This window comes from Notechis scutatus, chromosome 1, assembly GCF_049901735.1.
Source record: "Notechis scutatus isolate UNSWTSFEM ecotype Mainland chromosome 1, rNotScu1.2, whole genome shotgun sequence".
Lineage (NCBI taxonomy): Eukaryota > Metazoa > Chordata > Lepidosauria > Squamata > Elapidae > Notechis > Notechis scutatus.
In genome coordinates this window covers 11,789,447-11,808,331 of record NC_142009.1, presented here as the reverse complement: position 1 = coordinate 11,808,331, position 18,885 = coordinate 11,789,447, and the positions used below count along the sequence as shown (strand labels likewise).

At 41.2% G+C, this 18,885-nt stretch overlaps 1 protein-coding gene across 21 annotated transcripts in view; it reads left to right on the top strand.

Annotated features, from left to right (window-relative positions):
* Positions 1-600: 600 nt before the first annotated feature.
* Positions 601-18,885, top strand: part of MSI2 (musashi RNA binding protein 2) — a 574,150-nt gene continuing 555,865 nt past the window's right edge. For 4 of the 21 annotated variants that reach the window (XM_087956930.1, XM_026680443.2, XM_087956939.1 and 1 more), the window contains exons 1-5: positions 653-1,126; positions 1,611-1,651; positions 2,204-2,285; positions 2,943-3,027; positions 6,938-6,979. In XM_087956930.1, the coding sequence (XP_087813056.1) occupies positions 1,065-1,126; positions 1,611-1,651; positions 2,204-2,285; positions 2,943-3,027; positions 6,938-6,979 (312 nt within the window). In that variant the 5' untranslated portion in view covers positions 653-1,064. Of the gene's footprint in view, positions 1,127-1,610; positions 1,652-2,203; positions 2,286-2,942; positions 3,028-6,937; positions 6,980-18,885 lie in introns of all 21 variants that reach the window. The other 17 variants (XM_087956925.1, XM_087956910.1, XM_087956884.1 and 14 more) reach the window with 9 other exon arrangements.

The window sequence follows — 18,885 nt, the reverse complement described above, 5'->3', positions numbered from 1 at the left end:
CAGAACATCATCAGTTTTCCGTTGGCCTCATCAAGGCATCGACTGCTTTAATAGGGATTTTGGAAATTAAGTCTTGCCAATCTGTTTCCATGGAGGAATGGGGTCAGAGAGAGAGAGAGAGAGAGAGAGAGAGAGAAGGGGGGAGAGAGAAAAAGACGGACTGGCACTGCCCAACCCTTCGCTTTTTTTTCCTGCGCACAACCCTGCTTGGCAGCCAGGCAGCGCATAGCTAAGAGATCAGCCGAAGCATCCAGGTCACGATTAAGTGGTGGTGATGGGATGAAGTGGAAATAGTATATATATATATATATAAAATACGCACACACACAAATGATCGCTTGTGTATATGTGTGTACGCGCGCGCACGTGTTTTGTGCGCGCAAAGAAAGGCGGGGAGGAGAATTTTCCTCTTTCAATCTCTTCGTTTCCTTTCCCCCCGCCGCGTGGGGGGACGGAGGCAATTGGGAGTAAAGGAGCCGAAGGGGGCGGGGCCTCGGCGGCTTGTGACGTCCCCCGAATGGGTTACTCTACGTTCTAGAACTCCGCCCCACGTGCGTTCTGGCGGCGGCGGCCGGGAGGGGGGGAGGAAGAGGAGGAGGAAGAAAGGGAAGGCGGGAGGGAGGGAGGGAGGGAGCGGGGCTGGCTGCGCGGAGCGACGATGGCTGGGAGCGAAAGGGAGCGAGGGGGAGGGAGAGAAGGAAGGCACTTGAGCTGAGCTAAGCTAAGCTGATCCCACGTGTGAAAGGATCTGGCTGGTTCGCCGGCTTCTCTCTCTCTCTTTCTCTCTCTCTCTCCCCACCAGCCAGTAATATTCACCGGTAGCAGACAAAAAAAAAGAAGAGAGAGAGAGAGAGGGAGAGAGAGAGAGAAAAAGAAAGAAAGAAGGAAAGAGAAGAAAGCGGAGCGATCGGAGGGGAAGGGGGCCAAAACAAGGGGAGAAACGAACCCGGGGGGAGGGTGGGGGGGCTCTTACCCAGGGTGGGGGGGCTCTTGTTTCTCTCTCTTTCTCTCTCTCTCTCTCTCCTTCTCTCCGCGGGCTCGAGCCGTCCTTCTTGGCCGCAGTCATGGAGGCAGATGGGAGTCAAGCCATCTCGGGCAGCCCCAGCGACTCGCAGCACGACCCCGGGTAAGTTGGCTCCTCTGGCCTTGCCACTTTGGCGGGCGCGCGGGGGACCCCTTCTCGCTTGGGCAAAACTGGTGGGAGAAGCGCTGAGGGAGGGAGGGAGGGAGGAGGCGGCGCGGCGCCGGCGAAGGGAGAGCCGAGCAGCGGCTCTTTCTTTTCTTTCTTTCTTTCTTTTTTTTTCTTTTGCCGGCTCTTCTTCTTCTTCTTCTTCTCTCTCTCTCGCTCGCTCGCTCGCTCGCTCTTTTGGAGTTACTCACCTTGGGTCCGTTTGCCTGGGTCTGCCTCCACCCCCTTCTCTCCCGACCCCTCTCCATCTCCCCTCCTCCTCCTCCTCTTCTTCCTCCCCTCCCAAACCAGGCTTAGCTTCCCTCGCGCCCCCCCAACCGCCCCCTTTCCACCTCTCCCTTCCTTTTAGCTTTTGTAAGTTACACGTCAAAATGGCCGATCTGACATCTCTGCTTAACTCTGTTCTGTTTTCTTCTTCCAGTAAAATGTTTATTGGCGGCCTGAGTTGGCAGACCTCCCCAGGTAAGCTGGGGGACCTGGTGGGTGGGTGGGTGGGTGCTGGATGGGGGGCAGCCCCATCTCCCACTCCCTCTGGATCCTGCCTAGCCCAGCCTCCTTTGATAGAGCCTTTGTTGTTATCCCAGGTCAGTTTCATTGGGTGCCTTCCTCCCCCCCCTCTCCTTACCTCCCCCCCTCAGCACTTTTTCCCACAAGTAAAGAAACCACGTTTCACCCTGTACCAGAGTAAGCTGGTGAGATCCTTTATGTGCTCCAAATAACACTTCTCTCCCCAAGTCCTCTATTCGACCTTAAATTCGTGTGTGCGCACTTTTGAGGGGGTGGTAGGCTTGAGGGAGGGGGGGAGGGAAAAAAATTTTTTTGGGGGAAAATGCAGGCCATTCATTTGTCCCCCCTTTCTACTCTGAGGGAAAAATAAAATGTTCTTCCCTTTCTTGAAGTGGCTGATTTTTTTTAATGCAGATATGTTTTAAACACTTGCTTCTGTTTTCTTCTCTCTCTTTCTCTTTCCCATCCCCATTTTTTTTCTCTGCGCTCCCCTTTTCTGCTCCGCAGATAATCTTAGAGATTATTTTAGCAAATTTGGAGACATTAGAGAATGTATGGTCATGCGGGACCCAACAACAAAACGCTCCAGGTAAACCATTTTGTCCTCATTTTTAAAAAATCAAAGTTTTCTTTCTTGTGATATATATATATATGTATATATATGGAAGGCTTGCATGGTCTGTGTGCTTTGAACAAGTGTTAGCAGTTCTTTAAGGTACATTAAGCATTAAGCAGTTAAAAACCTTTGGCTTTTTGGCCGTCTCAAAAACTTCGAAGCTAGGCTCCTTCTGTTTTTGAAACTCTTATGTCTTAAATATAGATGTTGAAAGGAGGAGGAAAATGTATGTTTTCTTCTGGTGGAAACTTGTTAAATTAAATAGGCTTTTGGAAGTCTCATTTTGACAAACTTGCTTCTAACTGTTTGTTTGGCTAAGTATTTTTTTTTAAAAAAAGAGCCAATCCCACAGCTTTCTACTTTTGGGTTAAACAAAGCATGAACTGAAGATGGGAAGATTTTGTATGCGTGCATTGAGAGGTGGAAAAGGAGTTAAATCTTGAAGCATGCATAAGTTTTTTTTTATAATCCACCTTAACCCTAATCTATTCTCTGACAAGGACTGATGGTGTGACTCAGAATAATATGAGAATCTAGGATGTGTCTTATGGAGCATCTTAATGTATTTATTGTCTTTTCTTAGTATTTTCTGTGCCTTTTCCCCATCAGCTCTTCTTTGTCTTATTTCAGGGGGTTTGGTTTCGTTACATTTGCTGATCCTGCAAGTGTTGATAAAGTATTAGCTCAAGCTCATCATGAATTAGATTCCAAGACGGTACGTTACACAGTGTGATATTGGTGTGTGTGTGTGTGTGTGTTTAATGTCTCCATTATTTCCTGCAATATTATGAATGTGACAGGCTCATTTAAAGAGACAGTGTCCTTTTGGCTGGGTCTGGTGGAAGGGGTATTATGATAGGTTATTAATGCTGTAATCATTGTGCAAAGAAATGCTGGGCGACCTTGCAAGATCTGGAAGCTCATGTTCCCATTATATATTGTAAAGAAAAGAAATCATCCTTGCTCAAATATTAACTAGTCAGCCGGACAGTTCAGCTTGATTGTATTTATATATTTTTCCTTCTGCTAAATGATGCTTAAACTATTTAGTTTTCAAAAACATATACTCTATCCAAGTTGCGTGAGTGGAAGGGAATAATTAGAGAAGCTTCTTGATAGATTAGAAAGATGTTACTTTATTTTTTGAAAGAGCAGGGCAATTTTAGGTTGCAGAAACTTTCAGAGTATTATTTTCCTTAGCCTTCCTTTCTAGAATACCGAGGAAGTTATTTTTTTCCTAGCCTAAAAAAAGGGCATTTTGAGAGGTTGCAACAAGTGAGAAGTGCTACCTTCAAAGGAAAATTGCAACACTGTCATAAGATCAACGTTTCTGTTCCTTTCCTAATCATATTCCAAGTTTTTCTATTGCAAAAACACATTTTGGTTTAAGAGGGCATTCATTGTCTGATGCTCCCATCTTCCTGCCACTAAATTTCCATTTCTCTGCATGATATCCTAACTCTTCTGTAGCATCAGAAAGAAAGTTTGTGTTTGGCCAATTTAATTAGTTGCAACTTTAATTCCGTAACTTAAAGAGACAGCAATAAAAGTAATCTGTCTCTTAAACTGTGAGCAGAAGCTCATTTTTATTTAGTTTTGGGATGGTTATTGTTTCATCATTACACTTTGATTTGCAGGGAAGTGTGAAAATTATCCTTTAAACCAAGAAATTATGGTCTTAAAGTTACAGAGCCTTGCTTTATATGAATCTCTTTTAAAATTAATGAGATTATTATGTCTAAAAGTGTCCTTAAGTGAAGCTTTGCTTTATTGTCTTCCCTCCAAATTCTAATAACTTTGGATATGTGTCCTGTTGGGCTTGTCTGAGCATGTCACTCATGTTTAAACATTCCCCAATTATTTCTGGGGGTGGGTGGGAAAGAGAAAGCCTCCATATAATCCAGGAATGGATACTGAGAAACCAACCTTAAAATAGTTTTAATAAAAATACCGGCAGGTAACTTAATAAATGTACTGCTCCAAGAAAATATACTAATTGGAAGAATATTTATGACTGTTTGTTTTTTTGTACTGCCAGGGGGGGGACATTTAAAGATGAAACCAAAGGATGGACATTGTTTCTAATGTATTTATACTGTCCTATAAAATGAACAACAGAGAAGAAGGGGTCCCAGGAGAGGTTAGTAAGCTATGTAAGCAAACCCTGATTTATGCATCCGAAGTTGGTTACCCTGGCCACTTTAGGGCGTCAAAAATGGGAAGCTTGGAAATTATTATAGGAAACTTCCTTTCGTACTATGATGCCAGCCAGATGAAATGGCATTGCTTTGATTTTGGACATGAGAGCACACACCTCTGAGTGGTTTGTCCGGAAATGGATTTCTCATCATTGTTTAAAAACAACAGCCAAAACAATAAGATACTTTTTTTTGTTGCCTTGTTAGACCTCTGATAGTTTCTTGTCCTTTAGTATTGCTAGCATTTGACCCTGTTCCAACTCTGAGCACAGGAAACGGCTCGGTTTGCCATTGACACGGAAGTTGCCTGCTCTTGTTTACGGTTACATTAGACGCTTGGTTTAGGTAATGGCCATCGCTATCAGAAATAGTATTATTATTAGTCATTTCCTAGAGGACTTGTAGATATAGTAAGTAGCATTGTACCTAATTAACTAATTTTATTTTTAGTAGCCTCTTTTTTTCTGTTGGCTGTTCTTTAAATAGTTTACAGGGATGCACAACAGGTATAGATGTGCCAAATGGGTTGCCTCAGACTGGCAAGGTGGGGAGCTCCTTCCAGTTTTGAAAAAGTGCCCATCTGTCAGATAATACCCCTTCTTCCTGGGGTAAATTTCTGGAAAATTGCTGTGTTCATTTTATGCTTCTTTTCTTTTTAAAGTAACAGCTAAAACTTTTAAGGGGAGTTAACATGACAGCTGTATGATGTTTGCCACCCTTCAGCCTCATTTCTAATGTTTTGGACAGTGGGAAATCTACACCTGTTGTATTTCTCTGGTAGCCAAATATTCTAGCTGGTGCTGAGACTAGATGGGTGTTAATCTCTCGGAAAGGGGTTGCTTTCTAGGTGAAAGTTTTGTGAGTTTTCCGTGTATGCTTGATGAGCTGTTACAGTAGCAACTAATCAATCACTTCTCAGGTACATAGCTTTTCTTTCTAAAAACTTAATTACAAGTGAAATGGCCTTCCTGAAGTGCAGGCTAAGATTTATTTGTGTGTGAAATGATAGCTCTTTGAATATATCATCTCCTATGCAAGTAACAAAGGTTTTGTTTTACCTGCCAAAGACACTTTAAAAACAACAACCCTAACTCTTTATAGCAAAAGTTTGGCTAAGACTCTTTTCCTGATGAAGACAAAGTTTAGAAGTTGGCAGTTAACAGTAGGCAGAAGGGTTAAGTTTATTTTTTTTTTGAAACTACAAGGTTGTTAAGAACTTGCTCAATTATTAGAAATATGTAGGATTGTCCTCGGAAAGAACTTTTAACATTCCCCTTTATTTCTGTTAGAACAGCACTACCTTTTTCATTGATGAAGATGCTGAAACCATTAAAAGTAAAATTCATATCTAAAATATTAACATGCTTATAGGTATAAAGTTTATGGAGGGCTGAGATAATTCCTACTTCTGCTTAACCTAATTTTACCCCCTTTCTCCAAATTGCTACTTAAGAGATTCTAATAAATTTATTTGTACTTTTCATTTCAAAATATTTTAGCATTTGGAACTAAATAACATTAAGACTGAGAACTTGAGGTGAAACAAATTTATAATTCACAGTAGAGATTGCTATTTGTTAAGAGGGCTTTTGATTGGAGGTTTTGAATTTTATTAACTTTTTAAAAATGTATTATTGGCAAATCATTTTTTTTTTTGTAAAGTAGCTTTACAAAAGTGTACATGTGTGGCTTTAGAATGATAGTATTCTATTCTTAGGTTTCTTTGGATTGGATTTTAGTTAGTGTTGAAAAAACTTCTCTTGTTAAGTTCCTTTATTAAAAAAAACAAAAAAAAACAATATGCCTTCAGGTGATTTTTTTTTTAAAGAAAGGAAATAAATCTATTTACATGCGGTCAAATCTAAACATGCAAACTTAGTATCAGGTTCTCGAGATCATGTCTTGTCTCTCCATTACAGCTTAACTGTGAAATACAAAATCAGATCCGATCGTTCACCTTTTTTTTTTTTTTTGCAGCGTAAAAAACTTCGCTAAAAGTGGCAGTTGCTATTTAAATATGTCTCTTAAACTGTGGAGGCATTAACAGCAGATAAGAAAATAAAGACAAATGGACTGAATAATCCTCTTCCCAAAATGTTCATATTTTTAAATACCTGTAATAATACAGATTGCGTCTGACATTCAGGATCTAATTAGCATCAGTTTGAAGAAGGAAAGAGGAAGGAGACTTTTTAAAGTTCCCGACAGTTAAGTCACTGAACATGCTGCTTTCCTTTCTGTTCTGCGTGTTACGACTTTTCCCGGCTAGGTTTAATCCTGAAAGAAATTTTGTTCCTGAGAAATGAAGGATTAATGATTCAGTGCAATCTTTCAGTTGTAGGATTTTTTTTTTTTTGCCTTTCTGAAGAAAATATGCAAATGATCTTGCTTTCCATTTCTCCCCCCTCCATCCCCCCCACCCCGCAGATTGACCCCAAAGTTGCATTTCCCCGAAGAGCTCAACCTAAGGTAAGAAAGAATAATCAATAATGAATTTTAAAGCATGCTGTGAGTTGCATTAGTTGCTGGTTAGAGCAGATTGGTGGGGTGGAAAGCAAGGTGGAAGTTGAGGGTGAGGGAAGAGCTGGAATGGAAGTTTTTTTTTTTCTTCTTCTTCCTTAAAGGTTGACATGACATGCCTTGTGTATCTTAAGACCGGTGAGAAATGCCAGAGAGTTGTGAACAAAGTATTATTCCAGGGGTAATCAACTCCTTATGGGTCCTGTGTCATTTGGCATCGGCTGGTTAAAAAAAACACAACTCTTTCTTTCGGAGTGGTGGGTGTTTCCTCCTCTGAGCGTAGTAACAGAATATTGCTACGCTGAGCAGCTGCAGTGTATTGACAAAGCTATAAGGGTTTGAAGTTGAGCGTGTGCTTTTCTTTCTGTCTTTTGGGGGTGGGGGAGTGATGAATGTGGAACTGTGTTTGTTTTTCTGGGTGCAAAAGAGAAATGGTTGCTCATCCCTTCTCCCTGTTCTCTCCCCCCCCCCCCGCCCCCAATAACTTGTGAATAAGGCCAGTTCATTAATTCACTAGCTTTTTTTGGTTGGAGAGAGGAGAGTCCAAAGCTTTTGAGAAAAGACGGGGAAAGAAAGAAGCTTTGAAAACAAAAGGTCTTAAATTTGATTGGATGAGTGACCTATTTTCTCTTCCCCACCTCACCAACCCTTAGTGCTGCCTTGTGTTATGCTTTGGTTTGCTCGCAAGGACATCTCAAGGTCATATTCAAAACAGCTTTTGTCCAACGGCTACCTCCGGATGGGGAGGTGGCTGCAAAGTCAACTTTCAGAGTTGGCTATCTCCCTGGGTTCCCCCCTTAAATCACAATGTTGCTTAAACATGGAGCAACTGTTTTTTCAGTCCGTGGGGTGGGTTTCTTTGTAAAATACAATCGGACATTGTCTTTCTGGAACCACAAGTGTTAACCACGCACAAGTTTGGAGACTTCTTGCAGTTGGGACTGATTAGCTGTGTTCACTTGGGCCCAAAATCCCATTTAGTCGATCTCTCTCATCTGTTTTCCGGGAGAAAGTAAGCATCAAAAGCTATTTGATCTGTAGAAGTGGGCATGGGGTAATTTTTCAGTGTCCTGTTGAGTTAGGAAGAAGAGCAGAAGGAAGGTGAGAATAAGGAAACGGGGAGGGAGGGAGACAACGTAAATAACAGATAGACTGTCTCTTTTCAAGACTGTTTGCAATCACCTAATCTTCCCTTCTTAGAATTTCTGCATACAACCATGAATGAATTTGGAGGGTTTGTCATAGTGAAGCTTTTGCAAGATTGCTGGAGTTCTCTTTGACTTTGTTTTCCTCCTCTTCTCAGCTTTCCACACAAATGTTGCCGACCTTTTGAATCTGCAGGGTTCCCATGCTAATTTATACTGACTTTTTTTTCCCATGGAGTTATTTATGGTTGTGTTCTGCCTGTGGGGTAAGAGGAAGGAGTATAATAGTACAAGTACAGATTGCCCAAGTGTCAAAATGGGATGCAAAGGGATCTCTGCCCCGCAGAATGTTCCTCAAAAGTGGGAACCAATGTAAAAGTTTGATCTGGAAAGGAATACGATCGAGGTTTTTGAACTCATAACATGCCTACCTCCAAATGTGGGATTTTAAGGGATAAAAATACTGCCATTTCCTCTACTTTTTATTGAGAGGGAAGAAACTAGTATGATTTATGTATTCAAAGTGTTTTTCTAAGAAAACCTGCTCATCATATTAGGCAGAGATACATACAATAAACCCAAAGGTAACACCACAGTAAAACAATTTAGGTATTAAAAACAGACTATACAAACATACCACACAACCCTCTGAAATGTCAGGACAGAAAATGACATCTAAAGTGGTGCCACGTAGATAACAGCAGTGGACCCAGCTGATCTCCAGTAGAGAAAACATTTGTAAAAAGACTGCAGACAATTCCAAATATTAAAAATCAGTTCCTTGCCCTAGATATATTCCTGCAAGAGATAATAGTTTTGTGCACATTTTAAAGCATGCAGCTATTAGAGAAAATAGTGACTAAGAGGAGGAGTTGTACTTGTGTCACCGATGCACTTTTTGAATTAAAAAAAAATTCTGTTTCCCTCCCCCTAAGTACATCCTTTGCTGTAAGCTCTGTCACCCTCACTAAAATGGGTAAACACCTGTTAAAATGGCAAATTTACGTTTCTTAAACCATAGTAATGTCAGCCATAGAAGTGCAATGGAACAATTCTACTTTCTTTGGAATTAATAATAATGAAGCTGCAATAAACAGTGTTTTAGTTAAAAGATCCTCCTCCGTCAGCCATTCTGCAAAATAAATTGCTTAGGGGGAATACAGACATAGGCTAATAAACAGAGGGAGATTTATTTCAATGGAAACAGAATAATTCAGTATGTATGCCTACCTTTTCTGGAAAAATTTTGATGAGGTCGTTAATCCATCAAACCAAACCGTTTTTGAAACATATACTGGAAAGAGGCAACAAAAAGTGAAGGCATCACATTAAATCATTATGTGGTTTGTTAGATTTTGGCTTAGTGTGTAGGAACTCAGCTGTTGGCTAATCAACATTTAAATCCCAAACTTTGATTAATGCTTCCAGAAGAATAAAGTATGGAGAATCCATATGTACCATAAAGTTCAAATCCCTAGGTGATGTAATAACCCAACCCAGATAAATGGTGGCCTGATGTTTGCCAGAAACATCCAGCACAATGGAATCAATTTCCTGGAACTGGATTTCCTTTGTATGGAACCATACAGAGACCTGCTTTTGTATTGAACTTTAATAATAATTTAGTGCATTTGTTGGTCTTCTTTCTGTGGTGTCAGGAATCTTCACAGCAGGGTTTTTTAATCTTGGTAGCTTTAAGATGTTGGCTGGGGAATTCTGGGAGTGGAAGTTAATATATTTTAAAGTTGCCAAGTTTGAAAAATCATTGCTTTAGAGCAGGGGTGTCAAATGTGCGGCCCATGGGCCAAGTACGTCATGCATCCATCTCTGTTTTAGCAAAGGGGAAAAAGTTGCAATACCTCATGTGACAACAACGTGTCGTCGCGAGTTTGACAACTCTGCTTTAGAGTAAAGCAATGGGTGTGGCTTGTTAATTTTGAAAAGGTGTCAATCCAAAGTGCATGCAAGTCTTACTCTATCCCTCTTTTTCTGTTTATGGGAGAAGGGATTGTATCATTCTATTGTCCATAATTGTGGTTTGGCATAAATTAAATTAATGTGTTTGGAAAGCTTTAAGGTACGCCAGTGCTTCAGGGTTCCTGTGCTGCTTATTCATTCCAAGTGACATTGATTTTTACAGGTTTTGTGAAGTTAGACAAGAGGCACAAGCAGGACAAGATGGAAAGAAAATGGCACAAAGTTGTAAGGATTCTCCTGATTGGATAGGAAAAGATGCTTGAAAGCTGCAGGCATGGAAAAGATTAGGCATTTCTGCATTATGCCTGTTGATTTAGTGTGTAAACTGGATTAAAACATTTTGTTCCTAAATGGAAGTTTAAGAGAATATATAATGCTTGATGACCGAATAGTTGTTTTTTCCAGATTATCTTCTGGGCTTGTCAGAGCAGTCATATCTAATCCAACTCTTCCAATTTTAGAGACATTTTAATAAAAATACCATTTGCTGAATTTTCCTCTCTCTCCAGTGATAAAATAGGTAGTACATTGATAAAGTACATTTGAATGTAATGGGACAAAAAAGTGTGCAGCTTTTTATGAAAATTCTGACACAAACTGAAAGGTTTGATTCAATACAGAACTCAGCACTGCCAAAATATATCTTTTACGAAAGCATTTCACTGTGGTGATTTTATCCCTTCTTTGTCTTTGTTGGAAAAATGTCAGTGTTAATCTCATTTCGAAAGACACTTGCAGTGTTCCTAATGTAACTACTTCAATTTTTTGTGTGATGATTTCTGTCTATTTAGTACAAACTATCACTTTAGGCTTTGATCCCAAGGTCTGGAGTTTTCATAACATGTATGATCTAAATCCTTGTATAGTTTCTCTCCCCCCCCCCCTCCGCTTTTGCTTACCTCCCAACTTGCATTAAAATCACAAAGCCGCAATGAAAATATTAAAATGTACGTCAGGTTTTGTGTAATCAATCTTACATTTCCTACATAGCAAAACCATATTTTTATCCTGCACTTATCTTTTGAAAGTTTCTCTCTGTGTGTCTGTTCTGGTTTAGCAAAGTTTGTGTTTTAATAAGCACTTGTTATGAAAATGATATGTAAAAAGATTCTGAAGGGAAATGAATTGCCCTTAACAAGGGCAGAATGGATTTCAGATTCATTGCCACAATTTTTCCTAACTATGAATAAATGCACAGGCTTTTAAGATCAGTCGCCTAAAGAAAGCTTTGGCTCTGAAAAGTTAATTTGTCCTAGTTTAAATAGTCTATGTTTGCTTTTAGAACGCAAAAGTTCACCTGAATTGGTTGATGATTGGATTTACGGAAATGTTATCATTGGTGGAATAGGGCTGCAGGTGTGAGCAAACTCTGTAGGCCTTGACCTCCAAAGATTTGCAACCTTAGCTTTCTTCTTTGGGGATGATAGTGATCTGTAACACAAGGTTGTGCATATTTGCAGTATAACTGTTGGTGATACAAAATGAGCAGTGGAGATATTTACTGGTTTGAGGGTTATTACCTCTCTATGTTTGCCTAGGCATTTTTAAATGACCAAAGCACTGTGTGATACATTTTCTCTGCAGTTTATGATTTATCATCAGAATAAGGATGTCATGGAAAAAGTGTTTCCTGTGGACGGTATGGATATAACTTAGAAGTGGGGAGCAGTTCAGGGGTTAGTGTAGCCTTGAAAATTATTCCATTAAAATAATTTGTTTGCCCATGTATGCAGTTCAGGTGTTTTAGTTGGGTCTCAGATCTGATCTCATGACGTGTATTTTGGACTGTCTTTGGTGGTTATCTGGGCAAGGATTTAATCTTTATAAAGCATTTTAAAAACCAAGCACCAGGATACTTTTTGCCTTTCTCTGTATGGATTTGTTCAAGCTTTAAGTTTCTTAACTGCCCTTTTAGTGTGATTTATAATGACCTCACTGTGTCGGTAGGTACATGTGATTTTTTTAATTTGGAGGAGACAAAGCTTCAAAGTACTTCTCTAACAGAACTTGGCTAATTCAACCACGGTGCCCTCAAGCCTAGAGGTCTAATTTAGTACCAGGCAGTTCAAACTAAGATCTGATTTGATTGTGACTGAGGATGGTGATCTGTTTAATGGTGTCATAGTTGATCTCATGTATGTGGTTTGCTCTCATCTAATAGTACCTGTTTAGGGTGGCTGCAGATCATAAAATTCCTTGGCAAATATGATAGATTTGCCAAGGAATTTCATGGTCTGTAGTCAGATCTGGGGCCTACATCTTGTGTTAGGTGATAAGTAAGTGTGCACCAATTTTGCCCTTTCCTGGACCAACAATCCCTGCTCACTATCACTTATATGTCCTAGTTACCTCCCATTTTGACTATTGCATGGGCCTGCCCTTGAAAAATATCCAGAAGCTCCAATTGGTTCAAAATTCAGCAGCCCACATGGCTTTGTACAGGCTCAGGTGTGCACATGTGTCACCTCTCTGGCGGGAGCTGCATTGGGTGCCAATTTGCCAATTCTAGGTGCTGGTTGTCACCCATAAAACCCTACATGGTTTGAGACCAGGTTGTTTGAAAGACTGTCTCTGCCTCGTCACATCTATCCGACGCATCAGAGTGGGAAGGCAGGGAACGTTGAGGTTCCCCTCTGCTAACTGGCAGGATCCAGAAGCTGGGCCTTCTTGGTGGTGGCTCCCTTCCTTTGGAACATCATCTCTGCAGAGATTAGACTGGACCCCTCTTTGATACTCGTTTGCAAGGCCCCAAAGACCTGGTTTTGCCAACAAGGCCTGGGGAACCCAGAGTGGGATGGAGTCCATCAAGTGGCTTATTTAACAAATTGCTGTTGCCAAGATGAGGTTATTGTTTTTATGGTTGTATATTTGATTTCTATTGTTTGTAAGCCTCCCAGAGTCAACGAGAGTGAGTGGGCGGCCATATGAATTTTCTAAATAAATAAGTAAGGATAGGCCGGTCATATTACCACCTTGATGTGCTGCTGACCAGATGGCCTTGGGGAGCAGCAAAGAATTATGGGGGCTTCAGTTACTCCTACTCTGGTGGCTGTTGTCTTGGGATTTCACAGCCTTGATGTGATAACCATGAGGATGTTCCATTTATCAGACCACACATTGTCCTTTCCTTCTGGGTAGGAGAAAAATGATCTGAAGATAGGAAGAGCACTACTAATCCCTTTGTCATGGTCAAGGATTAAACAATTCAGCATTAAATGTTCTCCCATCCCTCTGGGTTGAGGTTGATTTAATCCCTGAAAATGTATGGAATCCAATAGATTCCACAATGCTCTGGGGGAAAGAACAAGCTGGTTATTCTGTTGGAAAACTTGTCACCCGCTGTCAAGGTGAGGCGGGCAATCGGTATTTGTTTGTTTGTTGTCTTTTTTTTTTTTAAAAAAAATCTATCATTTCTCTTAGAGCTCAAGGTGGCAAAATTGAAGGACTTTGGCCAAATAACTATGAACTACGTAGGGGTGAGGTGTTAACTGGCCTCATTGAGTTGATTTTATTTCTAACCCTCTGATACATGGGAATTGCACTCAGAGAAACAACTCAGATATTATGACGATTTCATGGAGAGAACTCTTTTGTATATCACAGATTTAATAAATCCTGTGATTAGTTTGCCTACCTTGGATAACTCAGAAACCTATGAAAGAGCATAGAGGTCCGAGTGGTTTCAGTCACCAGGAACATGTTTTCCTAACTTTACTTATTTATTGCATTCTATAGGTACATAAGCTACATTTGCATATAGCTACTTGAACATACAGGTAGTCCTCAATTTATGACCACAATCGGAACCAGAATTTCCTTGGTTAAGGAAGGCAGTGAGTTGAGTGAGTTGCACCCAATTTTACAACCTTTTTTTGCCACAGTTGTTAAAGTGAATCACATGGTGACTCCAACTTCCCTCACTGACTTTGCTTGTCAGAAGGTTGCCAAAGGAGATCACGTGATCCCCGGACATTGCAACCGTCATAAATATGAGTCAGTTGCCAAGCATCTGAATTTTGATCATGTGACCATGGGGGGGGGAATGCTGCAACAGTCGTAAGTGTGAAAAACTGTCATAAGTCACTTTTTCAAGTGCTGTTGTCACTTCGAGCAGTCACTAAATGAAGCAGGACTACTTACATATATACCGTATTTATCGGCGTATAACACGCACAGGCGTATAACACGCATCTTCATTTTAAGGGGGAAATTTCAGGAAAAATTTTTAAAAAAATTCTGCCTGCCTGCCTTAGTTTCTGGTTGTTTGGGAGCAGCTTCGGCTGAGAATAATAACTATTCGCCTCTTTTACTCAGCCGAAGCTGTTCCGATTCAACCATTAACGAAGGCAGGCAGGCAGGCAGAACGGAGCACTGCGGGCGGGCGGGCGGGCGGACGGGGTGGGGGTGGGGGAGAGGCGACAGGAAAAGCCCCCCGCTTCTTTGAAGCAGTTTCTTCCTGTGCTGGTGGAGGAGCGAGAGAGCAACTGAGAGAGCTGACCCAGAGAGAAGGACAGGCTTCGGTTGCTTCCTCCCTCCCCTTCTTTCATTTGTGTCCTTGATCCCCGATCCCAGCAGCATTCACCGAAGGCTTCTTAACATTATATCGGCGTATAACACGCATACATCATTTGCCCCCTATTTTCAGGGGGAAAAAAGTGCGTGTTATACGCCGATAAATACGGTACATATTTGTGTATTTGGGATGTGGAACCTTCCTGGAGATAATGTCGTGTAACAGGAGTACATAAATCTCACATCCACTCGGATAACACACTGGAGATGTGCTGTGGACTTCTTTGTCAAAATCCTATGTTGGTTGTGGTTGAGCTGTGCGTTCCCTAGCGAGGGTGCCTCAAAATGGGCCTGACAAAAAATGTTGACAGGAGATCAAGGCATAGCTTTGGGAAGGTGTAAGATTTGATGAGTGGGATGTTCTGCCTTACTGATCAAACTAAAATGATCAGACTTTTCTCCGCTGTAGGCCCTCCAGATAGGAGACATCTGGGAACTGCAATCCCAGCCCAATTATAGGGTATTTATTTATTTATTAAACGTGTATATCTCCACAATCTCCAAGGACCTCCTGTAATTAAGAACCGAATAAAAACTGTACAATACAATAATAACTAAAATGTCCCTGGTCAAATAAAAGTCAAAAGCAGGGTTTTTCAACCTTGGCAACTTGAAGATGAGCGGATTACAACTCCCAGAATACCCCAGCCAGCCATGCTGGCTGGGGTATTCTGGGAGTTGAAGTCTACCCATCTTCAAGTTGCCACAGTTGAGAAAGTGTAGAGGGAACACTTCTATACACCAACCATAGAGTTGGCTCCCTATTGTGGTGGTGGTGAGGGCCGATCTGTTGAGGCTTTCGTTGGTTTTCTAGAATCTCAGAAAAGTGTTTAAAATTAGAATTCTTTCCGTGCAAAGCAGCAGCTTTGCCTCAGAGCGATGAAACTCCACCAGAGGTTCAGGCAAACTCTCTCTTCCGCTGGCTGCACAAATATATTAGTTACAGGCTAATGAGAGGCTAAAATTTAACAGGTGGTTGGTTAAACGATCATTGATCACGGATCTGCACCTGTCCATTCTTAGCCATCGTTTATAAGTGCTTTTGTTAAATTGAAATGGGATTAAGAGTGGGAAATTACACCGTTGTAATGTTTGGGAAAATGGTTTCTCTGGTGAATTCATGAAAATAATCTTCCTACTTCTCGTGATGATAGATGTGTAGATTAGAGGAGCTAATTTGGTTGTTTTTTTCCATTTGGAAAAAAAAAAGGATTTCTAAACCAATAGGAAAAATGCATCTCTAAATGGATTTTCCTTGTTGTGTAACTTTGTTTATTCGTGTCAGAAATATCACAATTAAAATAAAGCATGCTAAGTGCAATAAAATTTAAAATATAAAATACAAGATTAAAATATGTAGAAGTTAAACAGATCTTTCCCAGAAACTAGCAAAATTAATTGTGTTTTGTTGTGCTGCCATGAATTCACTGATCAGGACATAAAGGGCAGGTATACATATGTATTGTTGTGTAAGTTAATTTTTTCCCCTCTCGTTCTTGAGGATGTTGTTGGACTACAGTTCTGTTCACTTGCTTGTGGCCTTTCTGAGTAGATGTGAAGTTCAGGAACATCTTAAGGAATGACTCAAGGAAATTGCTATCTGCAGTTCCTCCAATATTTCTATTCAGATGACTGGTCTTGGAGTTATTCACTGCTACGTTCATTTTAATCATTTGATTCCCTCCCTCCCCCCACCCCCTTGTGCAACAGACTAAGCCAGCAAAAAGACATGCAAACTGCTAGACTTGAGTAAAATAGCAACATTTATTTAAGGAGGGTTTTCTAGGCAACATGGACTCTGCAAAATAATGTGTTCGTGTTTTCTGTTTCTTAGGATTTGTGGGTCATCCTTCCTCACAGGAGGAAACTGTTTGCAAATTCAACAGGATCCTATAGTGTGCAAAAGTACAACAAATCTAAATACAGTGAGTGGTACCTCTACTCAATTGCATTGAAACTCATTGAGTTTGGTACTCAATGCATTTTGATGCAAAGTAAAAATGGATTAAGGATTAAGTAAAACATTTTTTTCAACTTTACAGAGGAACTTCTCTGCTGTTGCTACTGCCCTCTGGAACATCTCACCCCCTGCCCCCCCAATGTTAGGTTGGCCCCAACCCTCCTATCTTTTGTAATATGCCTAAAAACATGGCTCTGGCTTGGGGCCCCAGTGGGGGAGCTGCGCAACGGAGGTGGTTGATTACGTAATAACAGAACCCACCTTCTCCCCCCCTCCGCTCCCCCTCCCCCTGTGTCCTTGTTTTAATGTCTGGTTTTAATGTTTTATGGTTTAACTGTATAAGCAACTGTAAGCCGCCCAGAGTTATCCTATGGGAAGATAGGTGGCCAATAAATTTTATAAATAAATACAAGTAGTCTTTGACTTACTACCACAATTTGAGCCCAGAATTTAGGTTGCCAAGTGAGAAATTTCTTTTGCCCCCATTTTACGACTTTTCTTGCTCCATGTTGTTAAGTGAATCACTTGCAGTTAAGTTAGTAATATGGTTATTAAGTGAATCTGGCTTCCCCATTGACTTTGCTTGTCAGAAGGTCGCGAAAGGGGATCCCATGACCCTGAGACACTGCAACCGTCACAAATAGGAGTCAGTTGCCAATGACTGGATTTTGATCATGTGACCATGGGGATGCTGCAATGGTCGTAAGTGTGAAAAATGGTCACCAGTCCCTTTTTGCAGCCGCGTTGTAACTTTGAATGGCCACTAAATGAACAGTTGTAAGTTGAGGTTGTAAGTTGAGGACTGCCTGTGCATTTTCCTTCCCAGATGTAGCTAATTACAGCTGGCCAGTGAAGGAGTTGCTGGGAGTTGTAGTCCATCCCTGTCGATGAGAAGGACATGGGTGGGGATCCAGGAGGCTGGAGAGAAGGCTTCAGATTCAAATGGTTTCAAGTGGCTGAGGACAAGAGTGAAAAGGGAAGGACAGTGGCTCTTTGCGGCTCCACACTTCCCAATGTCATCGGTTGAACAATCTGCCGTGATCACCCTCCGGGTGGGTCTGGCTAATGACTGATCTAAAAGCATCAAATTCATTTAGTTTTCACTCCCAGTGACAGCGCCGTTAATGATAATAGATTCTTTTTCTAATTTCTCTTTTGGCCTGTTGCCTTGTCATCCCTGTTTTCTCCCTCCCCTTTGCCTCACTTCTCCCCCCTCTTTCAAACCAACACCCCCATATACCCTATTGCTGAGAAATCAGCATCACTCAGAAAACACGAGTCTTATTTTTAGCAGGGAAGCTGGAAATAGTATAACGCAGCGTGTGTCTTCGGTATGGCTTTGGAGAAAGGAAATGGAATTAAGCATCGTTTCTTTCTTTCTTTTTTTAATCTAGGTGCTTTTGCAAATAATGGCTTTAGGCCAAATACTTTTAAGTAGCTGTAGGAGGTGGGGTGAGGGCTGGGAAATCTTTGAAAATGTTTCTGTGTGGAAAGTTATGATACGCGCAGGATTCGGCGGCCTCTCAGCAAGGGCTCAGAGTGGCTGCTGTAATGGTGTGCCATGCGCTGACTCTTGCGAGTGGTAACATGAGCGGGGCTGCTAGCTGGTTATGTGGGAGGAACACTAGAAAGGAAAGGTGTGAAGTGTTTCAGGTAGTCCTTGACTTACAGCCGGTCATTTAATGACTGTATCAAGTTAAAATGGACCTCCACCTCAAAAGCTACTTACAACCCAATTTTGAAGACCCCGGTCATGTGACTGCATTTTGGATACTCGCCAACCGGTCTGCATTTATGTCCCTTTGTATCACCCTGCAGTCAGGTGACTCCGATTTATGACAATTTTGCTAGAAACCGGCATTTACTTCCAGTTTTGAGCAAAACACATCCCATAGTGAACAGTGCTTAAGGACTGCAGTATTTGCTTAGCCAAAAAGGTCATTAAATTGTGTCTGGGTCAAGTGGGTGATCTCGTTTACGACTGTCACAACATATGACCTTAACTGCAGGCTCAATTACAGTCATAACTCAAGGATAACCTATAGTGCAAGGGTCTTCAAACTTGGCAAGTTTAAGACTTGTGGACTTCAACTCTCAGAATTCCTGAGCTAACAGGACTGGAGGAGGAATTCTGGGAGTTAAAATCCACAAGTCTTAAAGCTGTCAAGTTTGAAGACCCTTCTATAGTGAAATGCATAACG